The sequence below is a fragment of the Microtus pennsylvanicus genome, chromosome 8 (genome assembly GCF_037038515.1).
Source record: "Microtus pennsylvanicus isolate mMicPen1 chromosome 8, mMicPen1.hap1, whole genome shotgun sequence".
Taxonomy (NCBI): domain Eukaryota; kingdom Metazoa; phylum Chordata; class Mammalia; order Rodentia; family Cricetidae; genus Microtus; species Microtus pennsylvanicus.
The window spans coordinates 15664618-15681887 of NC_134586.1; the positions used below are offsets into that span (position 1 = coordinate 15664618).

The 17270-nt window shown below is 38.4% G+C and overlaps 1 protein-coding gene across 1 annotated transcript in view; it reads left to right on the forward strand.

The window, feature by feature from the left end:
* The window catches only part of Lrp6 (LDL receptor related protein 6), a 125139-nt gene that overhangs the window by 91408 nt on the left and 16461 nt on the right, over positions 1-17270 (forward strand). Inside the window, exons 13-17 of the mRNA XM_075982513.1 lie at positions 5010-5212; positions 6831-7042; positions 8119-8309; positions 10933-11142; positions 12706-12831. Coding sequence (XP_075838628.1) covers positions 5010-5212; positions 6831-7042; positions 8119-8309; positions 10933-11142; positions 12706-12831 — 942 coding nt within the window. The remainder of the gene's footprint in view (positions 1-5009; positions 5213-6830; positions 7043-8118; positions 8310-10932; positions 11143-12705; positions 12832-17270) is intronic.

Consider the following 17270-nt stretch of genomic DNA (forward strand, 5'->3'; position numbering starts at 1 on the left):
AGCAAGACCCAGTCTGCAGCACTTACAAGGGAAAAAACTTCCACCAGGATCATTGCTGGAGTCCCACAGCTGCCTTTCCAATAGCACTTAGAACAGTTTGTGTATAATTTATACAATCGACTGTTTATATACTGTTACTTCCTTTGTTATACTTATTGTTTACTATGTATCCCACGACGCAGCAGCTTTGTTTCTGTTCTCTTCACTGAGGTATCTGAGGTGCTTCTGGTATATGGTAAACACTCAATATTACTGTTAAATAAATTAGTGAAGAAATAAGGCAGTTCTTAGAAGAAAGTTTGACCTTCCACTCGGTAGCTTTTGTGATCCTGAGAAAATGTTTAACTTTCCTGTTTGCTCACCTATAAAATGGTGGTGTAGGAATTGAATGGCATTCTGTGTGACATTTTGGAATATAGAAATTAAATGGCATTCTGTGTGATGTGATGTATTGGGATATGGAGATTAAATGATATTCTGTGTGACTGATGTGTTGATAATGTAGGGATTAAGTGACATTCTGTGTGACATGTGACATGCTGATAATATAGGCATTCTGTATGTGTGACATGTTGATAATATAGGGGTTAGATAGCATTCTATATGATGTGTTGGAGTATAGGGATTAAATTGCATTCTGTGTGATGTGTGGCATGTTGTTAAAATAGCAGTTAAATAGCATCCAGTATGATGTATGGTGTGTTGGAGTTTTTTTTAACAAATACATATTTCTTTTCTTTCCTTCCTCTAATTTTATTCTTTTACTTACAAAATCACAGCTACAGAATTGTCTTTTCAGTGTTTGTTTCTTTACATAATATTTTTATTCTTTAATGTGTATTAAACATACTCTACCTGCTGGGTCTTATTTTAACCAGTGGAAAATAATAACAATGAATTAAATAGACAGAAATGCCTGTTTTCACAAGGATTACATTTCCCTGGAACTGTTAAGGTGAACAATATCAGGGCTAGATGGTGTAAGTGTTATGCAGAAAAGGAAGAAATGTGATGGCTGAGATTGCACTGTTAATAGGGTTACCGGGAACTCCATACTAAAGTGATATTTAGTCAAGACTTGAAGGAAGTGAGGAAATGAGCTATCAGGATGTCCACATCTGACTCGATAGGTTACTCAGGAGGGCATTATGGTGAAAGAGTGGATACGGACATTGAGAGAGAAAACAAGAAGCTAGATTTTACAGACTTATCCTTGGTGCTGAAGTGGCCCTTTATATATCCCTTGTATAAATTGGGGAATGATGTTTCCTCTGGACAGATTGAGTCCCCCAGATGCATAATTTGGCTCATACAGTGAAGGTTGCATATCTGTCCTTACTCAGTGCTTTTGGTACCATGGATGACACACTCATATTTGGTAGCTTGGCCTCGAAGATTATCCTGTTCCTACCTAAAAGCAGCACCTTCCTTTAGCTTATTGGTGAATGCTGGATATCAGGAAACAGCTGAAAATGGCCTCTGGCTTACACTTCCAGCTTCTGCATGTTGTTTCATTGTGGGACTGCATACTAGGAAAGAGTAGGAGAACTCAGTGGCTTATTTTATTTTGAGAAAGGATGTCCTATGCTGGCTTAAAGCTCTTGAGCTTTTCATCCTCCTGCCTCAGCCTCTCACGTGCTCGGATTACAGGAATGTACCACTCTGCTTAGGTTTTGTTTGTTTGTTTGTTTGTTTTAATAACTTAATATAGGAGATGTGAGAGTGTGGGTGAGGATTAGAGGGTAGGTTTAGACTTTTAGAAATATTTCACCATTTATAATTGTTAATTTTTTAATTAAAACTTTTAATTACACTTCAGTTTAATTGTGTGTGTGTGCGTGTGCACACACTACACGCTTATCCCATGGCATCCATGTGGAGATCAGAAAACAACTTGAAGAACTTGACTCTCCCTTTACCATGTACATGTAGGTCCTAGACCTGGAACTTGAACCACAAAGTTTAGTGACAAGTGCCTCTGCCTTGCTGAGCCTTCTAAAGTGTGTTCTTAGAGTTGAACTCTACTGAAATTGTTCATGGTTGTTAGGTCCATGTGTGATAGAGATTTCTAGTAGACTGGGTACTTCCTGAGTCTTCTAAGCTGGGTGTGGACCTCTAGGTAATGAGGAGCTAACAGAGATGCAGTGTTTCAAGTGTCAGGTTTCTTTGTCAGTGCCAGTGAGTTCCAAGAATGTAAAGTAAGCCCCCAGCCTCAAGTAAGAGCCATGGAGATTGGGGGTCAGGCAAGGATTCAGGCATGGCCTCCTGTGTTTACATCCTTGAAAAGGGCATGTTTCTGCTGGGTTTAGGTAATAGCTGAGCACCAAGAAAATAAAGTATCATTATCAAATTTATGAATATAAACTATAAACACCCCTCCCCCACTGCTGTTTTTTCCCCCTGTGGTTTCCATTACCTGTAGTCAGCCTCCATCTGGAAATAATGTATGGAAAATTCCAGAAGTAATGCATAAGCTTTAAATTGCATGTGGTTCTGAATAGCACAGTGTAATTTATTTCAGTCCTACCCAGGATTTGAATCATTTCTTTATCTAGTGCTTCGACTCTGTATGTGCTCTCCTCCTGGTCGCTCTTAGCAGCCATCTCTGCTGTGATATCAGCTGTCACAGTATCCTGAATACTTGTATTCAGGTGATGGTAATTCTCCTTCGTACTTTTCCCAAAGTGAAAAGTAGTAAGAGTGGCATTTTTTTATTTTTTATTTTTTTTTGGGGATAGGGTTTCTCTGTAGCTTTTGGAACCTGTCCTGGAACTAACTCTTATAGACCAGGTTGGCCTCGAACTCCCAGAGATCTACCTGCCTCTGCCTCGCAAGTGCTGGGATTAAAGGCATGCACCACCACCGCCCGGCTAAAAGTGGCAATTATATTATGGCATATTATTATATTTTTTTCTTATTGCCCTGTTTGCCTGCATATATGCATGTCGATCACAGGTGTACCTGGTGCTCATGGGGATAGGAAAAGGGCATTGGATCCTCTGGAATTCAAGTTAGAGAAAGCTGTGAGCCACCATGTGGGTACTAGGTATTGAACCTGGTACTGCAGCAAGAGCAACAGTTGTAGGCAGATACTTCACTTTTATTTCCTGGATCACAACAATTGCTCTGAACCAGTGAACCATCTCTCCAGACCCTCAATTAAGTTTTATGATAGATGTATATGTATAGAGAAAAATACAGTACATAAAGGATCTGGTACTGATAAACTGTCTTTATCAATAATGGGGGTGGGCTGTATTTTAATTAGGATTTTAAAATGCTTTTAGGTTTTCCTGTTGTTGGTGATACACCCAAATGTCATGTTTGTTTGTTTTGAAGATAGGTTCTTATCATATAACTCAGGCTAGCCATGAAATCACTCAGTAGGCTCCTGCCTCTCTACTTCTCAGATGTTTTCCTGAATTGAAGATGACCACAAAATAATGAGAGGCTCATCCCTGGGAAAGGGAAGTGTTGTCTTGGTACACTTTCTAGTTTTATGAATTGAGTATTATCTTATCATGGAAATAGAACATTTTTTAGTGAAGCTATAAATAAATGCTTGCTGTTTTTTAAATTAATTAATTTTAAAAAACCACTACTTTCCTCATTTTACATACCAATCCCAGTTCCCTCCCCTTACTGTTTTTTTTTCTTTTTTTTAACTTTATTTTATATGTGTATGAATGTTTACGTGCGTGCGTGCGTGTGTGTGTGTGTGTTTTGTACCTGCCTGGTGCGCATGGAGGTCACAAAAGGATGTTAGTTCCCCTGGAATTGGGGTAACGGATACTTGTGATCTGCCTTGTGAGTTCTGGGAACTGAACTGGCATCCTTTACAAGAACAGCAGGCACTTTTAACCACTAAGCCATTTTTCCAGCTCCTGTTTTTTGTTCTTGGCTTATAGATGCCTTCTTACACTGTCCAGCCTCACATATGCAGTGACCCTTCTGACTTATTTTTTACAGCTCTCAGATTTGAGGCAAGAGCCACTACATCTGACCTTAATACTGTTTTCAATATTGTAGATGAATGTAAAAGTGTCTATCTTTTCTAACTGCATGTTGGGACTTGAACATAGGGCCTTGTGTAGGCTAGGCAAGTCTCCTCTCTTGAGCTGCATCCCACCTAAGCATTTATTGTTAGCTTTTTTGATCATTTTTATTTCCTTCCTCTGCAAATGAAATCTATAACTTCTTATGTCTTTATCAAATGATTCATTAAAAATAAGATCTGTTATTTCTGTAAGACAGGAAAATAGGCTGGATGATGCAAAAATCAATGCCCACAGAGTTCTAGCAACAAAATTTTAAAGTATTTCTCCAATTAACCATTTTAATTAATAAAAATGAGACACAAATCATTTATAGGTTTTATCTCTTTTCTGTAACTCTGGAAGTAAGCCATTTCCCGGCTAACGTTACCCTTATCTATTCAGATGCAACTGAGCATTGAACCTTTTTTTTATCAAATAAAGAGCTCTATTAAATGAAAGAATACATATTATTTACAATGGAGTCAAAGATCTAGTACGTATGTAAGGCATGAAGATCTAGTACTGTGTAACTGAAAAATAGTTAAGGGGCCAACTGGAAAGGAGTGAGCATTGCTAAAGAGACAGAGTGAGCACTGGATTCCAGAGGTAGGAGAACCCCGTCTGGGTGGGAGTGGACGAGCTCAAGGGAAGCTGCACAGAGGTGCCACAGGGAAATGGTCCTGGGGATGGGTGGGATTTAGAACTAAACCAATGCGAGAACTCTGGGCAATAAAACTAAAGAAAGCAATAAGAAATGCAGGGCCCCGTGAACAGGAAACAATTTGTAACTGGCTTTATAACCAGAGTACTGATTATTCTCACTCTGGAGGAAGTTTCAGTAGGTGTGCCAAAGGTGTCTCCACTCAGTGTTAATTTGTTGTTCTGCTGGAGATGCATGGAATAGGCTCATCAAACCTTGGGGTGGTGAAGACCAGAGTCACTGTATTTCAGACTTGCTCTTTCTCTTTTAAGCTCCTACTACCTTCCTGCTCTTCAGTCAGAAGAGTGCCATTAACCGCATGGTGATTGATGAACAGCAGAGTCCTGACATCATCCTTCCCATACACAGCCTTCGGAATGTCAGGGCCATTGATTATGACCCTTTGGACAAGCAGCTCTACTGGATTGACTCTCGACAAAACATGATCCGAAAGGCACAAGAAGACGGTGGTCAGGTAACTGAGACTTAATCTGGAGTCCATTTCTGACTAGAATTGCTCTAACCATCCACACTGCTTTATCTGTCTACAGGGGACATGGAAATCTAGGGATAGTACTTTTTTTACTATCCAAAATACCTGTATTCTACTTACATTATTATTATTTGATGATGGCATCAGGTTGGAAATTTTATCAGGAAAGTGAGGTCATTAATGACTTTTCCACCATTGGTCACGTCCATTCGTGCCATTTTTTTTTCTTCATTATCCCTTGTATGCAGAATAGTACATGTGTTAAAATCAAGTAGGCCTTTGTTCTGGTCCCAGCTCTATCACTCACTAGAAATCTTAGGAATGTTTTTGGTGAACAGAATGCAAGGCATAAAGCTCCTATGTGTTTAATGGTAGGGATTTTTATAGATAATAGTTATATCACTTACTATCTTTTATTTACCAGACTCATTGATTAAGAAACAGGATAATCTTAGTAAAATTAAAAATATCAACCATGTGTTGATATTTTTTATGATTTTATTTTTTTTATTTTCTATTTGGGGAGTTGGGGATAAGAATGACAAAACTACCAATCTTAACCGTGCCTATGTACCACCATGGATTTCAGTACTTTTAGTTGTAATTCCTTCTTCCTGGGGCCAGTAAGTATAAACTTAAGGTTACAATAGCTGTCTGTTGTATCCTTGTGGCAAAGATGTTAAATTGGATTTTGAATGTTAAAATTCAGGGGAAATATTACTCTATTTTGCTGTCTTACCTTACAGTAAAGAACAAGGAAGGTGGTAGATATAGGAGTGCTGAGGGATCATTTAACAATGAGGTCATACTTTATACTCCAGCTGTACCTTGTACTACCTAGGCCAGTACTAGTGACACATAACTGGTAGGGAGAATTATACAGCCAAAAATACAGCAAATAAATTAAGTAACTTTTAAAAACACTATACTAACTCAGAAACCTAGTAAATGAAATAAAATTTATTTGGACAAAATAGACAAATCTACTTTTGGTTGACTTTGTAAGAAAGAATTACTACTACTATTACTATTATTAATTTGTAGTCAGGCAGTAGTCCTAGCATGAAGCTTAAAAATGGAAGCTCCTGGCCTATAGAGTAAGACCCTGTGTCCAAATAGTTTCTAGGAGGGCTGCCCTAAATATGGACTTCAGGATAATAGAAACATTCTTGGTCTTCACCCAGTAGTTGGCAGTAGTAGGTTTTTCACATCTCAATACTGAAATATCTCTGGATATTCTCAGTGCCTGTGGATGCAGTGTTGCTTAGTTGAGAGCTACTGCTCTAGAGGTGTCTCCACATTGTGATTGGAGTCACAGGTGTTTATGGGGAAAAACTGTTACCCCCCTCTGGTCAAAACATTGTCAGGTTCCTGGACTATCTATGCTGTCTTCAGCATCTTCTGCTCCATAAAATAGCCCAAGGGGATATTTGAAATGTATGTTAACAGGCAGGTACATCACTCATAAAACCCTGTCTTTAAGAAATGTCCCCAAAGACCAGATACCCTTCTGAGGTGTGACCACACAAGTTAAGAGTTGTGTTCATGGCCTTGTAGTTGTCTGGTGTGGAATCTAATTTGTGTGTTTCTCTTTCTTTAGGGTTTTACTGTAGTTGTAAGCTCAGTTCCAAATCAGAACCTGGAAATACAGCCCTATGACCTCAGCATTGATATCTATAGCCGTTATATCTACTGGACCTGTGAAGCTACCAATGTCATTGATGTGACAAGATTAGATGGCCGATCAATTGGAGTGGTTCTAAAAGGCGAGCAAGACAGACCTCGAGCCATTGTGGTGAACCCCGAGAAAGGGTGCGTTACAGAAGCTGTAGGCAGAGACTCTCGCCTCTGATGCCTCTCTGTCCTCCCTGCTCCAGCTAACAACTCCACATAATGTTTCCCATGTGCTTGGCCCTGCATTTTCTTATGCTTTTTCTGATTTTACTGCCTAGAGTTCTTTAATTGGTTTAGTTCTAAATCCCACCCATACCCCAGGACCATTTTGTAACAAGAAGGAACCTGCTTGTTTGGGTTTCTGCTGTGCCCGGATTCCCCCAAAAGCCAGCAAGCCCCAAAGAAAATCACACAGAGATCCCTGTAAGTTATAAAGCTGATTGGCCCATTAGCTCAGTCTTCTTATTGGCTCTTGTAGCTTGTATTAACCCATTATTCTTATGTTAGCCATGTGGCTCAGTACCTTTTTCAGTGGGGTATGTCACATGTTGCTTCTTTGGTGTTCTGGGCAGGACTGGGGGGAATGGGCTTTCTCCTTTCCAGCATTCTCCTGTTCTCATCACCCCACCTATACTTCCTGCCTGGCCAACCAGCGTTTTATTAAAATACATGATTGGCAGAATACAGACAATTCTCCTGCACCACCTTTTCACTGCCACATCTTCTGTGTACTTAGCTTTTCTTGACCTCTTTCATACCCCAGCCAGATATGATCCTCCCACTTCTGGAATCTCAGGGTTCACTCTGTGTCTCTTTACTCATGTTTATTCCTTTCCAGTTACATAGTTATTACTAAACCTTCAGCTACGTTGTAAATAACTAATAAATATGTCTTTTATTTAATAGAATTTTGCATTTGATTAAAAAAATCCAGTGTTCAGTTGTATCTCAGTAGATGATAAAGGTATTAATAACAAGGAAATGGCTTATGTCTAGAGTTACAGAAAAGGGGTGAAACTTATAAATGATTTGTGTGTCTCACTAGTAATTAAAATGCTGAATTGGAGAAATGCTTTAAAATTTTATAACTAGATCTCTCTGGATATTGATTTTTCTTTTTTTAAATCTGTGAAATTTGACTCTGAAAACTTCTTAGTACCCTCAATTTGTCTTGATTCTTCAGTACTTTTTTTATTTTCTCCTATTACCTTCAGGTATATGTATTTTACCAATCTTCAGGAAAGATCTCCTAAAATTGAACGGGCTGCTTTGGATGGAACAGAACGGGAGGTCCTCTTTTTCAGTGGCTTAAGTAAACCAATTGCTTTGGCACTTGATAGCAGGCTGGGCAAGCTCTTCTGGGCTGATTCAGATCTTCGGCGAATTGAAAGCAGTGATCTCTCAGGTACCCCAAAACAGTTTCTGTATTTTGATTTGAGTTTTAAGATGATTTCACTACTGTGAATTTGTATTTTTCTTTTGTTATTTTTATGCATGATTATAATTTTATTCTTTATATTCTACATTATGTTAGTAGGGGAGATCTTTGATATTACTTCCCTCATTCTCTAAGTATTCAGCAGTTTTAGTGTTCTGAAAATTATGGATTTTTTTTTTCGTTTTTTACTAATTCTTCTGCTCTACTTTTACATTCTGTTCTCTCTGAACTCTAGCCTATGGTTGGTCTCTTTGCTCCTTTTTCCATGTCGTAAACTTTCAGAAACACTTTTCCATATGCAGACAGTGTTCTGAAGTGTGTTTCCTAATGTTTCTTCTTAAGTCTTCAGAGTATTCTCACTTTAGGAAAAACCTGATCACCCTTAACAAAGTCTTCACTTTAACCCTTTGCTTCTCTGTGGTCTTGTTTGTAATCATAGTCACCTCTTCTGTCATAATTCAGTGGTGTCTGGTTTATGTATGGCCTCATTAGAGACCAGGAAAATAAAACTGAAATAAATTATTTGTTTTGATCAGAGTGGTGAAAATATGTTAAGGTTTATTATGCCCAGCACTTGCCAGGATGGTAAAAATAACATACTCTCCTAAGGGTGGTAATGGAACTTAGAACCTTTGATTTGGCCATTTCTCTTCTGGATGATTGTCTCACAGAAATACTAAGAGTCACCACTGAGCATTATTTGTGATAGTCTTTCATGGAGAAAGTACATTGTAGCATGTCAGTATATGGACTGTCAATGCCACTCAAAGAAGTTGTGATTAACTGCTTATAATTTCAGCACTTGGAAACAGAAGTGGGAAGGTTCTTATTTTGAGACCTGTCTGGACTAATTTTAAGAACCTGTATCAAAAACAAAACAAAAGCCAACCAATCCCCACAGTGCTGCATGAACCTTCCTGTGGCCTAAAAGTAGTGGTGAAATTTCTATGCAATATAGACAATAAATAGCACACACACTTGTACTGATATATAGAGACAAGTGTGGATTCTCTCCAAGTAGTAAACCAGTCTAAAGAACCCATCAACATTGTATGAGAATTGTCTCTCTAGCACATGGTAGTGTTGGAGGTTTTTACAAGTCCAGTAGCTTAAAATGTACATCATATTAGCAATTCTTTACCTTATTTATTGAAATTGAACAAAACTTCTTTGCATTGATTGATAGTTTGCATTTCCCTGTTTCTTGCTGTCTCACCCGTTCTTTTAAAGAAAGCCTTGCTCTGTTGACCACACTGGCCAAAAACTTGAGCTGTCCCTTCCTGCTTGTGCCCCTGAACCCCAGAGATTGTGGTTATATACCACTGTACCCATCTTCCATTTCCACTCTGAATTTCTAAAAAAAATTTTGTGTATTCAAAATATGAATTCACTATTAAGGTGCATTTATGGTGACGGAGAATCTGCCTGTTAACCAACCTTGGCTTTGTTTAGTGGAGTTTTTGTCTGTAGTCATCTTGGACTTTGTTTACAGATTCATAGAGCCTCCGTTTGCTGATAAGACAAGAAACCTTGCAGTTTTGTCTACTTAGTCAGCATTATTGACTAGATAATCTGTCCTTTCCACTGTTTTGAGACATAAGTTAAAAAAAATAGGTTTTGCCTGAATGCATGTCTGTGTAGCACATGTGTACCTGGTACCTACGGAGGCCAAATGAGGTACTGGATACCCTGTGACTGGGGTTACAGATGAATGAGGTGCCATTTGGGTTCTAGGAATCATGTAGCTAAGTGCTAGAGCACTTGCCTAGCATAAGCAAGGCCTTGGGTTCAGTCCTCAGTGTTTCTCTCTCTCTCTCTCTCTCTCTCTCTCTCTCTCTCTCTCTCTCTCTCTCTCTCTCTCTCTCTCTCTCTCTCTCACACACACACACACACACACACACACACGGAATTCTTACACATCTCTGAGTTATATTGCATAAAACTTTTGATGTTGTAGATGGTCCTCCTTTTTCCTCAGAGGATATGTTCTGAGATCCTCTGAGAGCATGGATGACAACCAAGAATTACTGTGCATGCTTCAGTAATAGTACATCATCCAGAAGCTAATCTCCCTTTCTTTGTATCACTGTTCTTGGGCATCGAGTCCAGGATTTTATAGGATTAGTCCATAACCTGTGTGTCTGGCGGACTTTGTGTGTTCTGAGAAGCCAGGTAGAGTGAGAGTGGCGTTGTTTTTTGATGTCTCAGATGTTTTCAGAAAGCGGTAGATACGAACCACAGAACCCTGGCCTTACCTCCACTGCTTCACCCAGACAAGCATTGTTTTCATCTGCTTTATTGTGTTAGTTTTTCATAAAATGTAATTCAAAAATGGATTCTGCTAAAAACAAATTGAACCGGCTGTCCCAAGATCTTTGCTGCATTTCATAACAGGAAAATCCCTTGTGTTGGGGATTAATCCCTTGATGCACGTGTCTGGGTTAGCACCGTTTTCTGGTGCATTTAAGTCTTGTGGTGCAGCACTTGTATTTTCCATACCTTTAGGATCTACTTGGTATCCATTGGATAACTGTTGAAAGTGGGATTTGGCTACACAAATCATTGCTGTTGAATGTTTTCCTTTTCCAAGGTGCCAACAGGATAGTGCTAGAAGACTCTAATATCTTGCAGCCTGTGGGTCTGACCGTGTTTGAAAACTGGCTCTATTGGATTGATAAGCAGCAGCAAATGATTGAAAAAATTGACATGACTGGTCGAGAAGGAAGAACCAAGGTCCAGGCTCGAATCGCTCAGTTGAGTGACATTCATGCAGTAAAGGAGCTGAACCTTCACGAATACAGTAAGTGAGGTGGACAGCCAAAGAGCACTGTGTGTGTTGTAAGAACAAGACATGGTTCTGTGGCTTTTTGACATCATTTTTCTTCTTTATTGAACTTTCTAATAACATAAGCAGTATGATTTTGGTTTATCAAAATTATCATGGAGCAGGTGAAGTAGTATACTTCTGAAATCCTAGCACTCAAGGGGTGGAGGCAGGAAGATTGAGCGCTTAAAACCAGCTTGGACTATCTACCTAGACCTAGTGTCCATAAAACTAAGACCTGGGGTGTAGCTCAGTGGTAAAGCACTTGCTTAGTACCCACAGGCCCTGGGTTTGGTCTTCAGACAAGTAGATAAATGATAGCATTGTATATTTGAAAGACTGAGAACTATCTTTGTTGATACATATTCAAATCTACTTTGTAAATAGTTGACAATCTCAATATCAACACAGATTGATGTAGCACCTATATTATTGATAGAAAACAGATTATAATTGAGGGCTGTATTGCATAATGATAATGATATTGTAATAGCCAAGGTCAGGTTGTTTGTAACCCAAGCTAAATAGAAAATTCAGAGCAGTGACTTCATAAGTACAGGTTGTGAAGTAAATCTTGAAAAGTCGCCTACTGTCTTTCTGCTTCACCCAAGTGAGAGGAAATTAGATCTTTATCACACTGTCTTTGGCAGTTGAATAAGCAGGTAATTTTGTCTGTTTGAGTTCCATGTGACCATCAGGTTTTTCCTTCTACTGACTTTAATTTTCTACAAATTCTGTATTAAAATATGCTTTTAAAAGTGAAATAATTTTATCTGTTAGAAGTAAAAGTTCTCAGTTAAAATCTTTAGAAGTCTCAGTTTTAAAAATAAAACTATATAAGTGTCAACAATCACCCCTAGCAATTTTTCTAGTTCTATAAATTATTTTATTAATTATTATTTGGCTTTTTTGAAACCAGGTCTTGTTGTGTGGTTCTGGCTGGCCTGGAACTTGCTGTGTAAACAGTCCTGGACTTAACTTATGGGCTCCTCCTGCCTCTTCTTCCCAAGTACTGAAATATAGGTATACGGCATTAAGGTCAGCTAATCTTTTAGCTAAAAAGTTAACATAAGCCTATCATAGCTAAGTTTTATTCATTGTATTTCTTTCATAGTTTTATTCATCATATTATTTAGCTTTGTTGCTGTTTATGCTGAGGATTGAACCCAGGATGTCACTTATGCCAAGGACTCTTACATGGAGCATTTCTCCCAGCCCTTTATTATAATGTTTTAAGATGAAATATACATATCTACATAACATACTAGATGTTGTGCATACTTGTAATCTCAGTACTTTTAGAGGCTGAGATAAGAGGATCACTTGAACCTAAGAGTTTAAAACTAGCTCAGACAATAAAGACTCCTATCTTATTTCTCCTTTTCCATGCAGTGGTTATACATAGATTATTCTGTTATAGGTTATATAGGGATAGAGTGTGGAATTACACTATATAGAAATAAAATCAGGACTTATTTTATATTTAATATTGTTTGTGGTTCATAAGTCATTGATTTTGATAATTACATTATTTTCCAGGACAGCACCCTTGTGCCCAGGATAATGGTGGTTGTTCCCATATTTGCCTTGTAAAAGGAGATGGTACTACAAGATGCTCTTGCCCCATGCACCTAGTTCTGCTTCAGGATGAGCTGTCTTGTGGAGGTAAAGATGTTAAAATCTTTCTTGTGCAAGCCAAAATTCTACATCTTATCTAGCTATCTATGGCTAGGCAGTGAAATGGCTATTTTTCCTGACTTAATTGGCCTTTTGTACACTTGCCAGACTTGGCTTCTTTCCTCTCTGCTCCCCAGACTTGTCCCTACTACTACAGCCTCCAATGATCCATTTTAACAAACTCTATTCTGTGTGTTTGGATTTTATACATTCCACATACAAACGGAATTGTGTGATGTATACTGTTTTGTGCCTTCCTTTAACATACTTTCTCTAGGCTCGTTTCTTTGTAGCAGATGATAGGAGTTCCCTTTTTCTTTTTATAAGTCAAATAGTATTTTATTATATATGTGTTGGTGATATTTTCAGCCTATGAATTATATTTCCTAATAATACAGTAACTTCCCCACCAGAGTAAGATGAATTCACTCTGGTCTTCGCCCGTTGAATTCTAGATTTTTGTCGGTATAAGTGTCATTGTTTGGAGTGTGTCCAGTGCAAAGAATATTCTTTTGTTCAAACCCATCAGGATTTCCTGTTATTTTAAAAAAGAGCAAAAACAAAAATAAAAACTGACAATAAAAGAAAATTAAAAAGCCCTATGGTGTATATGTATGCATGTATGTTGGGTACATACATGCCTGTTAACATATGCTAGTACAGAAGACAGCTTCAGTGTTTCTCTTCATCTTCCACTTTGAGATAAAGTGTCTGTTTATCACTGCACTCCAGGCTGGCAGGCCTGTAAGCTACTGGGGATTCTCCTGCCTACTTTCTACCTTCCATAGGCAAACTGGGTTTACAGATACACACTACCACTTCCAGCCTCGTGTGGGTTCTCACCTCAGGTCCTCATGTTCACACCTCGTGTGCCCTCTCCTCAGTGTGTAGTCACTCGTGAAGCATAACAAATTGGTGTGCTCTTTTGTTAATTCACAGTGTGGCAGTGCTGGGTACCGTGATAATGTTCATACTTCTCATTAAGAAGTCCTCTTCCTGGAGATAATTCACAGTTAATTTTAATTGAAGAAAAACAATTGTGGCATGCTGTTACCTGCGAAAGTGCAATTTAAAAGAATCTAGTTTCTATTATTTGAAAAATTGTTAAATACAGCAGCTGAGTTAAAATTTTTTTAGTGCTGAGGATTGAACCTAGTAGTGTTCTACTGCTGAGCTTTATCTCCAGCCTAAGTTACTCACTTACTAAATATTATAATTATGAAACTGATATAAAAATGTATTTGGAGCCGGGCGGTAGTGGCGCATGCCTTTAATCCCAGCACTCGGGAGGCAGAGGCAGGCGGATCTCTGTGAGTTCGAGGCCAGCCTGGTCTGCAAGAGCTAGTTCCAGGACAGGAACCAAAAGCTACAGAGAAACCCTGTCTCCAAAATCCAAAAAAAAAAAAAATTGTATTTGGTGTAAGGGGAAAATGGGTTGTTATTTTGATTTGTTTGCTTGTTTCTTTGTAATACTGACTCACCACCAGCCCTTCAGTTAGTATCTTAAATGTTTCCCATTTTAAGGCCATGTATTAATAGATTGTGGAGCTGTTGAGTTGGAATCTTTGACATTTTTTGAAATAGAGTCTGACTTTGTTGTTGGCTAGTCTCCACTGCCAGGCTTAATTGGTTCTCCTGTTTCAGCCTCCTTAATGACTGGGACCACACAGTCTCTGCCACTGTACCTGGGATAAAAATCTTACTGCAGTGATGTTTTTTTTTTTCTAGGAGTGTAGTTGAGCAATACAGCACTTGCCAGTTCATGTGAGGCCTTGGGTTCTGTTCTGAGCATTGAAGTTTACTATTAGAAAGTGTTTTCTTCTTTAAAGACAGTTTTTAAAGAGATGCATATCTTTAAAGCAAGATTTAAAGAAAATATATATTCAGAATATAAAAATTAGTGATAAAACAGGATTACAAATAAATTTTATCTTTCTGACTTTTCAAAGATAGTCTCAATAGCAGTGGCAATGTATTCTGCTTACATTACAGAAACTCGAAGTTCAAGGTAGTGCATACAATTTGAGAACATGGAAGTGATTCTGATGCACACTTGACTATAATACCGAACCTCAGAATTTTTGTCACCAAAGATTTAGATACACACGAAAACATAATATTCCATGATGTTACTTCAAGAGGAGGCAGAGCTACTTTGTATGACTGAAAATCAGAATATCCTCTTCTGGAAGGAATTGACTGCTATAGGATGCTAGGGTGTTCCTCTTCAGAGACCTAATATGTACAGAAAACTTAAGCTCTAGAATTTGAAATAAAGGGAAGGAAAAAGGGAACATTGCTAGGCATGGAGTATGTGCTTGTAATTGCCTTGAAGAAGCTCTTACGAATCTGAGGCTAACTTGGACAATTCAGGGAGACATTATGTAAAAGGAAAAAGTTACTAGAAAATTAATAAATTAAGACAAAATCAAACCTTGCAGATTAATGTAGACATATTTAATATTGTTGAACTAGATACCATTGAATGGTTAAATTGGTAAAATTCTGTTTCTGTACAGAACACTAGACTTGCTTTAACAACAAATCCTGAGGAAATTTCTCACTGTGCTAACAGATAAACTGAACCATGATCTCATCTTCCAATAGATGTCTTTTAAAGGGACATAATTTTTTGCTGATAAAGTACATTTTCTATTTGTACGTAAAACAAATAGCAAGTTAGAAAAATATACAGCTGTGTTGTCACCTGACCCAAGATATGGAGTGTTGCTGTTAAGAAAGTACTCTTGGGAGATGGCGATCAGCCTGGGCAATGTGAGATCTCTTCTCAGAATAACAGCAACAGCAACAAAAACCAGTGGGAAAGAAAGGTCAGAGCAGTCACAGAAGAAAATGTGCACAGTGATACATGCCTGTGATCCAGCACTGGGCCACAGAATGAATTAGAATCTGAACTGGGCTTGTTAGTGGGAACTTGTCTCAGTTCTCCACTGCAGAGAAGAGAAGGGAAAGGAGGAGGCAGAGGGAGCGACAGAAAGAAAGGAAAGGAAAAGGAAGGCGCCTTTGTGTGCTTACCAGACAGTTCTCTAGTAAAAGTACCTGTTCTTCAGACTGTTGCTCCATACAGAGTTAGTTTCTTGAACATTATCAGTGGAATCATGGCATGTAATCTTTTGGGCTTTAGAGTCTCCTTACATAATATGTTTTTGAGATCCAATAATATATCAAATGTGTCAGCACTTTTTTGTTGCTGAGTCATAGTGGATTATGTAACACTGCAGTTACTCTCTTGTGAGGAACTGTTGATATTTAATTTTTAATAAAACTTCTGTGCATGTTGAGTTCTACACCAAATCTTGACAATCAGTAGTTTCTTGTAGGTTTGATTGTAACAATTTATATTTCTTTATTAAAATGTGTGTTGAGCTAAGAATATAGCTCAGTGATAGATGCTCATCTGGTATAAGCAAAATCCTTGAGTTCTACTCCCAGTACTACCAAAGATGTATATACGCACACACATACACACACACACACACACACACACACACACACACACGTATATACACACACATATGTTGTTTGTGTGATGGCATGTACCTGTGGTGCCAGTTTAAGCTACTTGGTTGGTTGTGATTTATTTGAGCTCAGAAGTTTAGTAGAAAAACATGAAACCTTGATTCTTAAAAAGAAAAGCAGGAGTGTGGGGGGTGCTCTGAGATGATGACTCAGTAGGTAAGAGCATTTGCGGCACAAACATGAAGATTTCCAACACCCATGTAAAAAGTAAAATATAATAAATAAGTAAAAAAATAATAAGCATGGCTGTGTGTACCTGTGACCCTAGTGTTGTGGCGAGGTAGGAGATCAGTGAGGCTTGCTGGCTACCAGTGTAGCTGCAGGCTTAGTGAGAGACTGTCATATGCAGAGAGCAATAGAGCAGGACTCTCAACATCCTCTTCTGACCAGTACCTGTATATGTAGCTGGAGGCTGCTTGTGTGTTTCCTGGCTACCCAGATGTGAATAATCACACAGAAACTATATTAATTTTAACACTGTTTGGCCAATAGCTTAGGTATATTTCTAGCTAACTCTTACATCTTAAATTAACTCATTCCTATTATTTTATATTTTTACCATGAGGCTCATGGTTTACCTGTAAGGCTCTGAGGTATCTACCTCCTTCGGTAGCTACATGGCTTTTCCCTGACTCCACCTACTCGTTCTCTGTATCTCTTCCAGCCTGACTATATTCTGCCCTGCTATATACTGAAGCAGCTTCTTTATCAACCAGTGGTAATAAAACATATTCATAGCATACAGAGGGAATCCCACATCATCTATATAAACATGGACATACACTTGTACCTACATGTGTACATACACACAACAAAAAGGAGATGGAAGGGGAGGTAATGGGGAGGAAAAGAAAAGAAGGCTGCATGTGGTAGATTGTGCCTGTAAT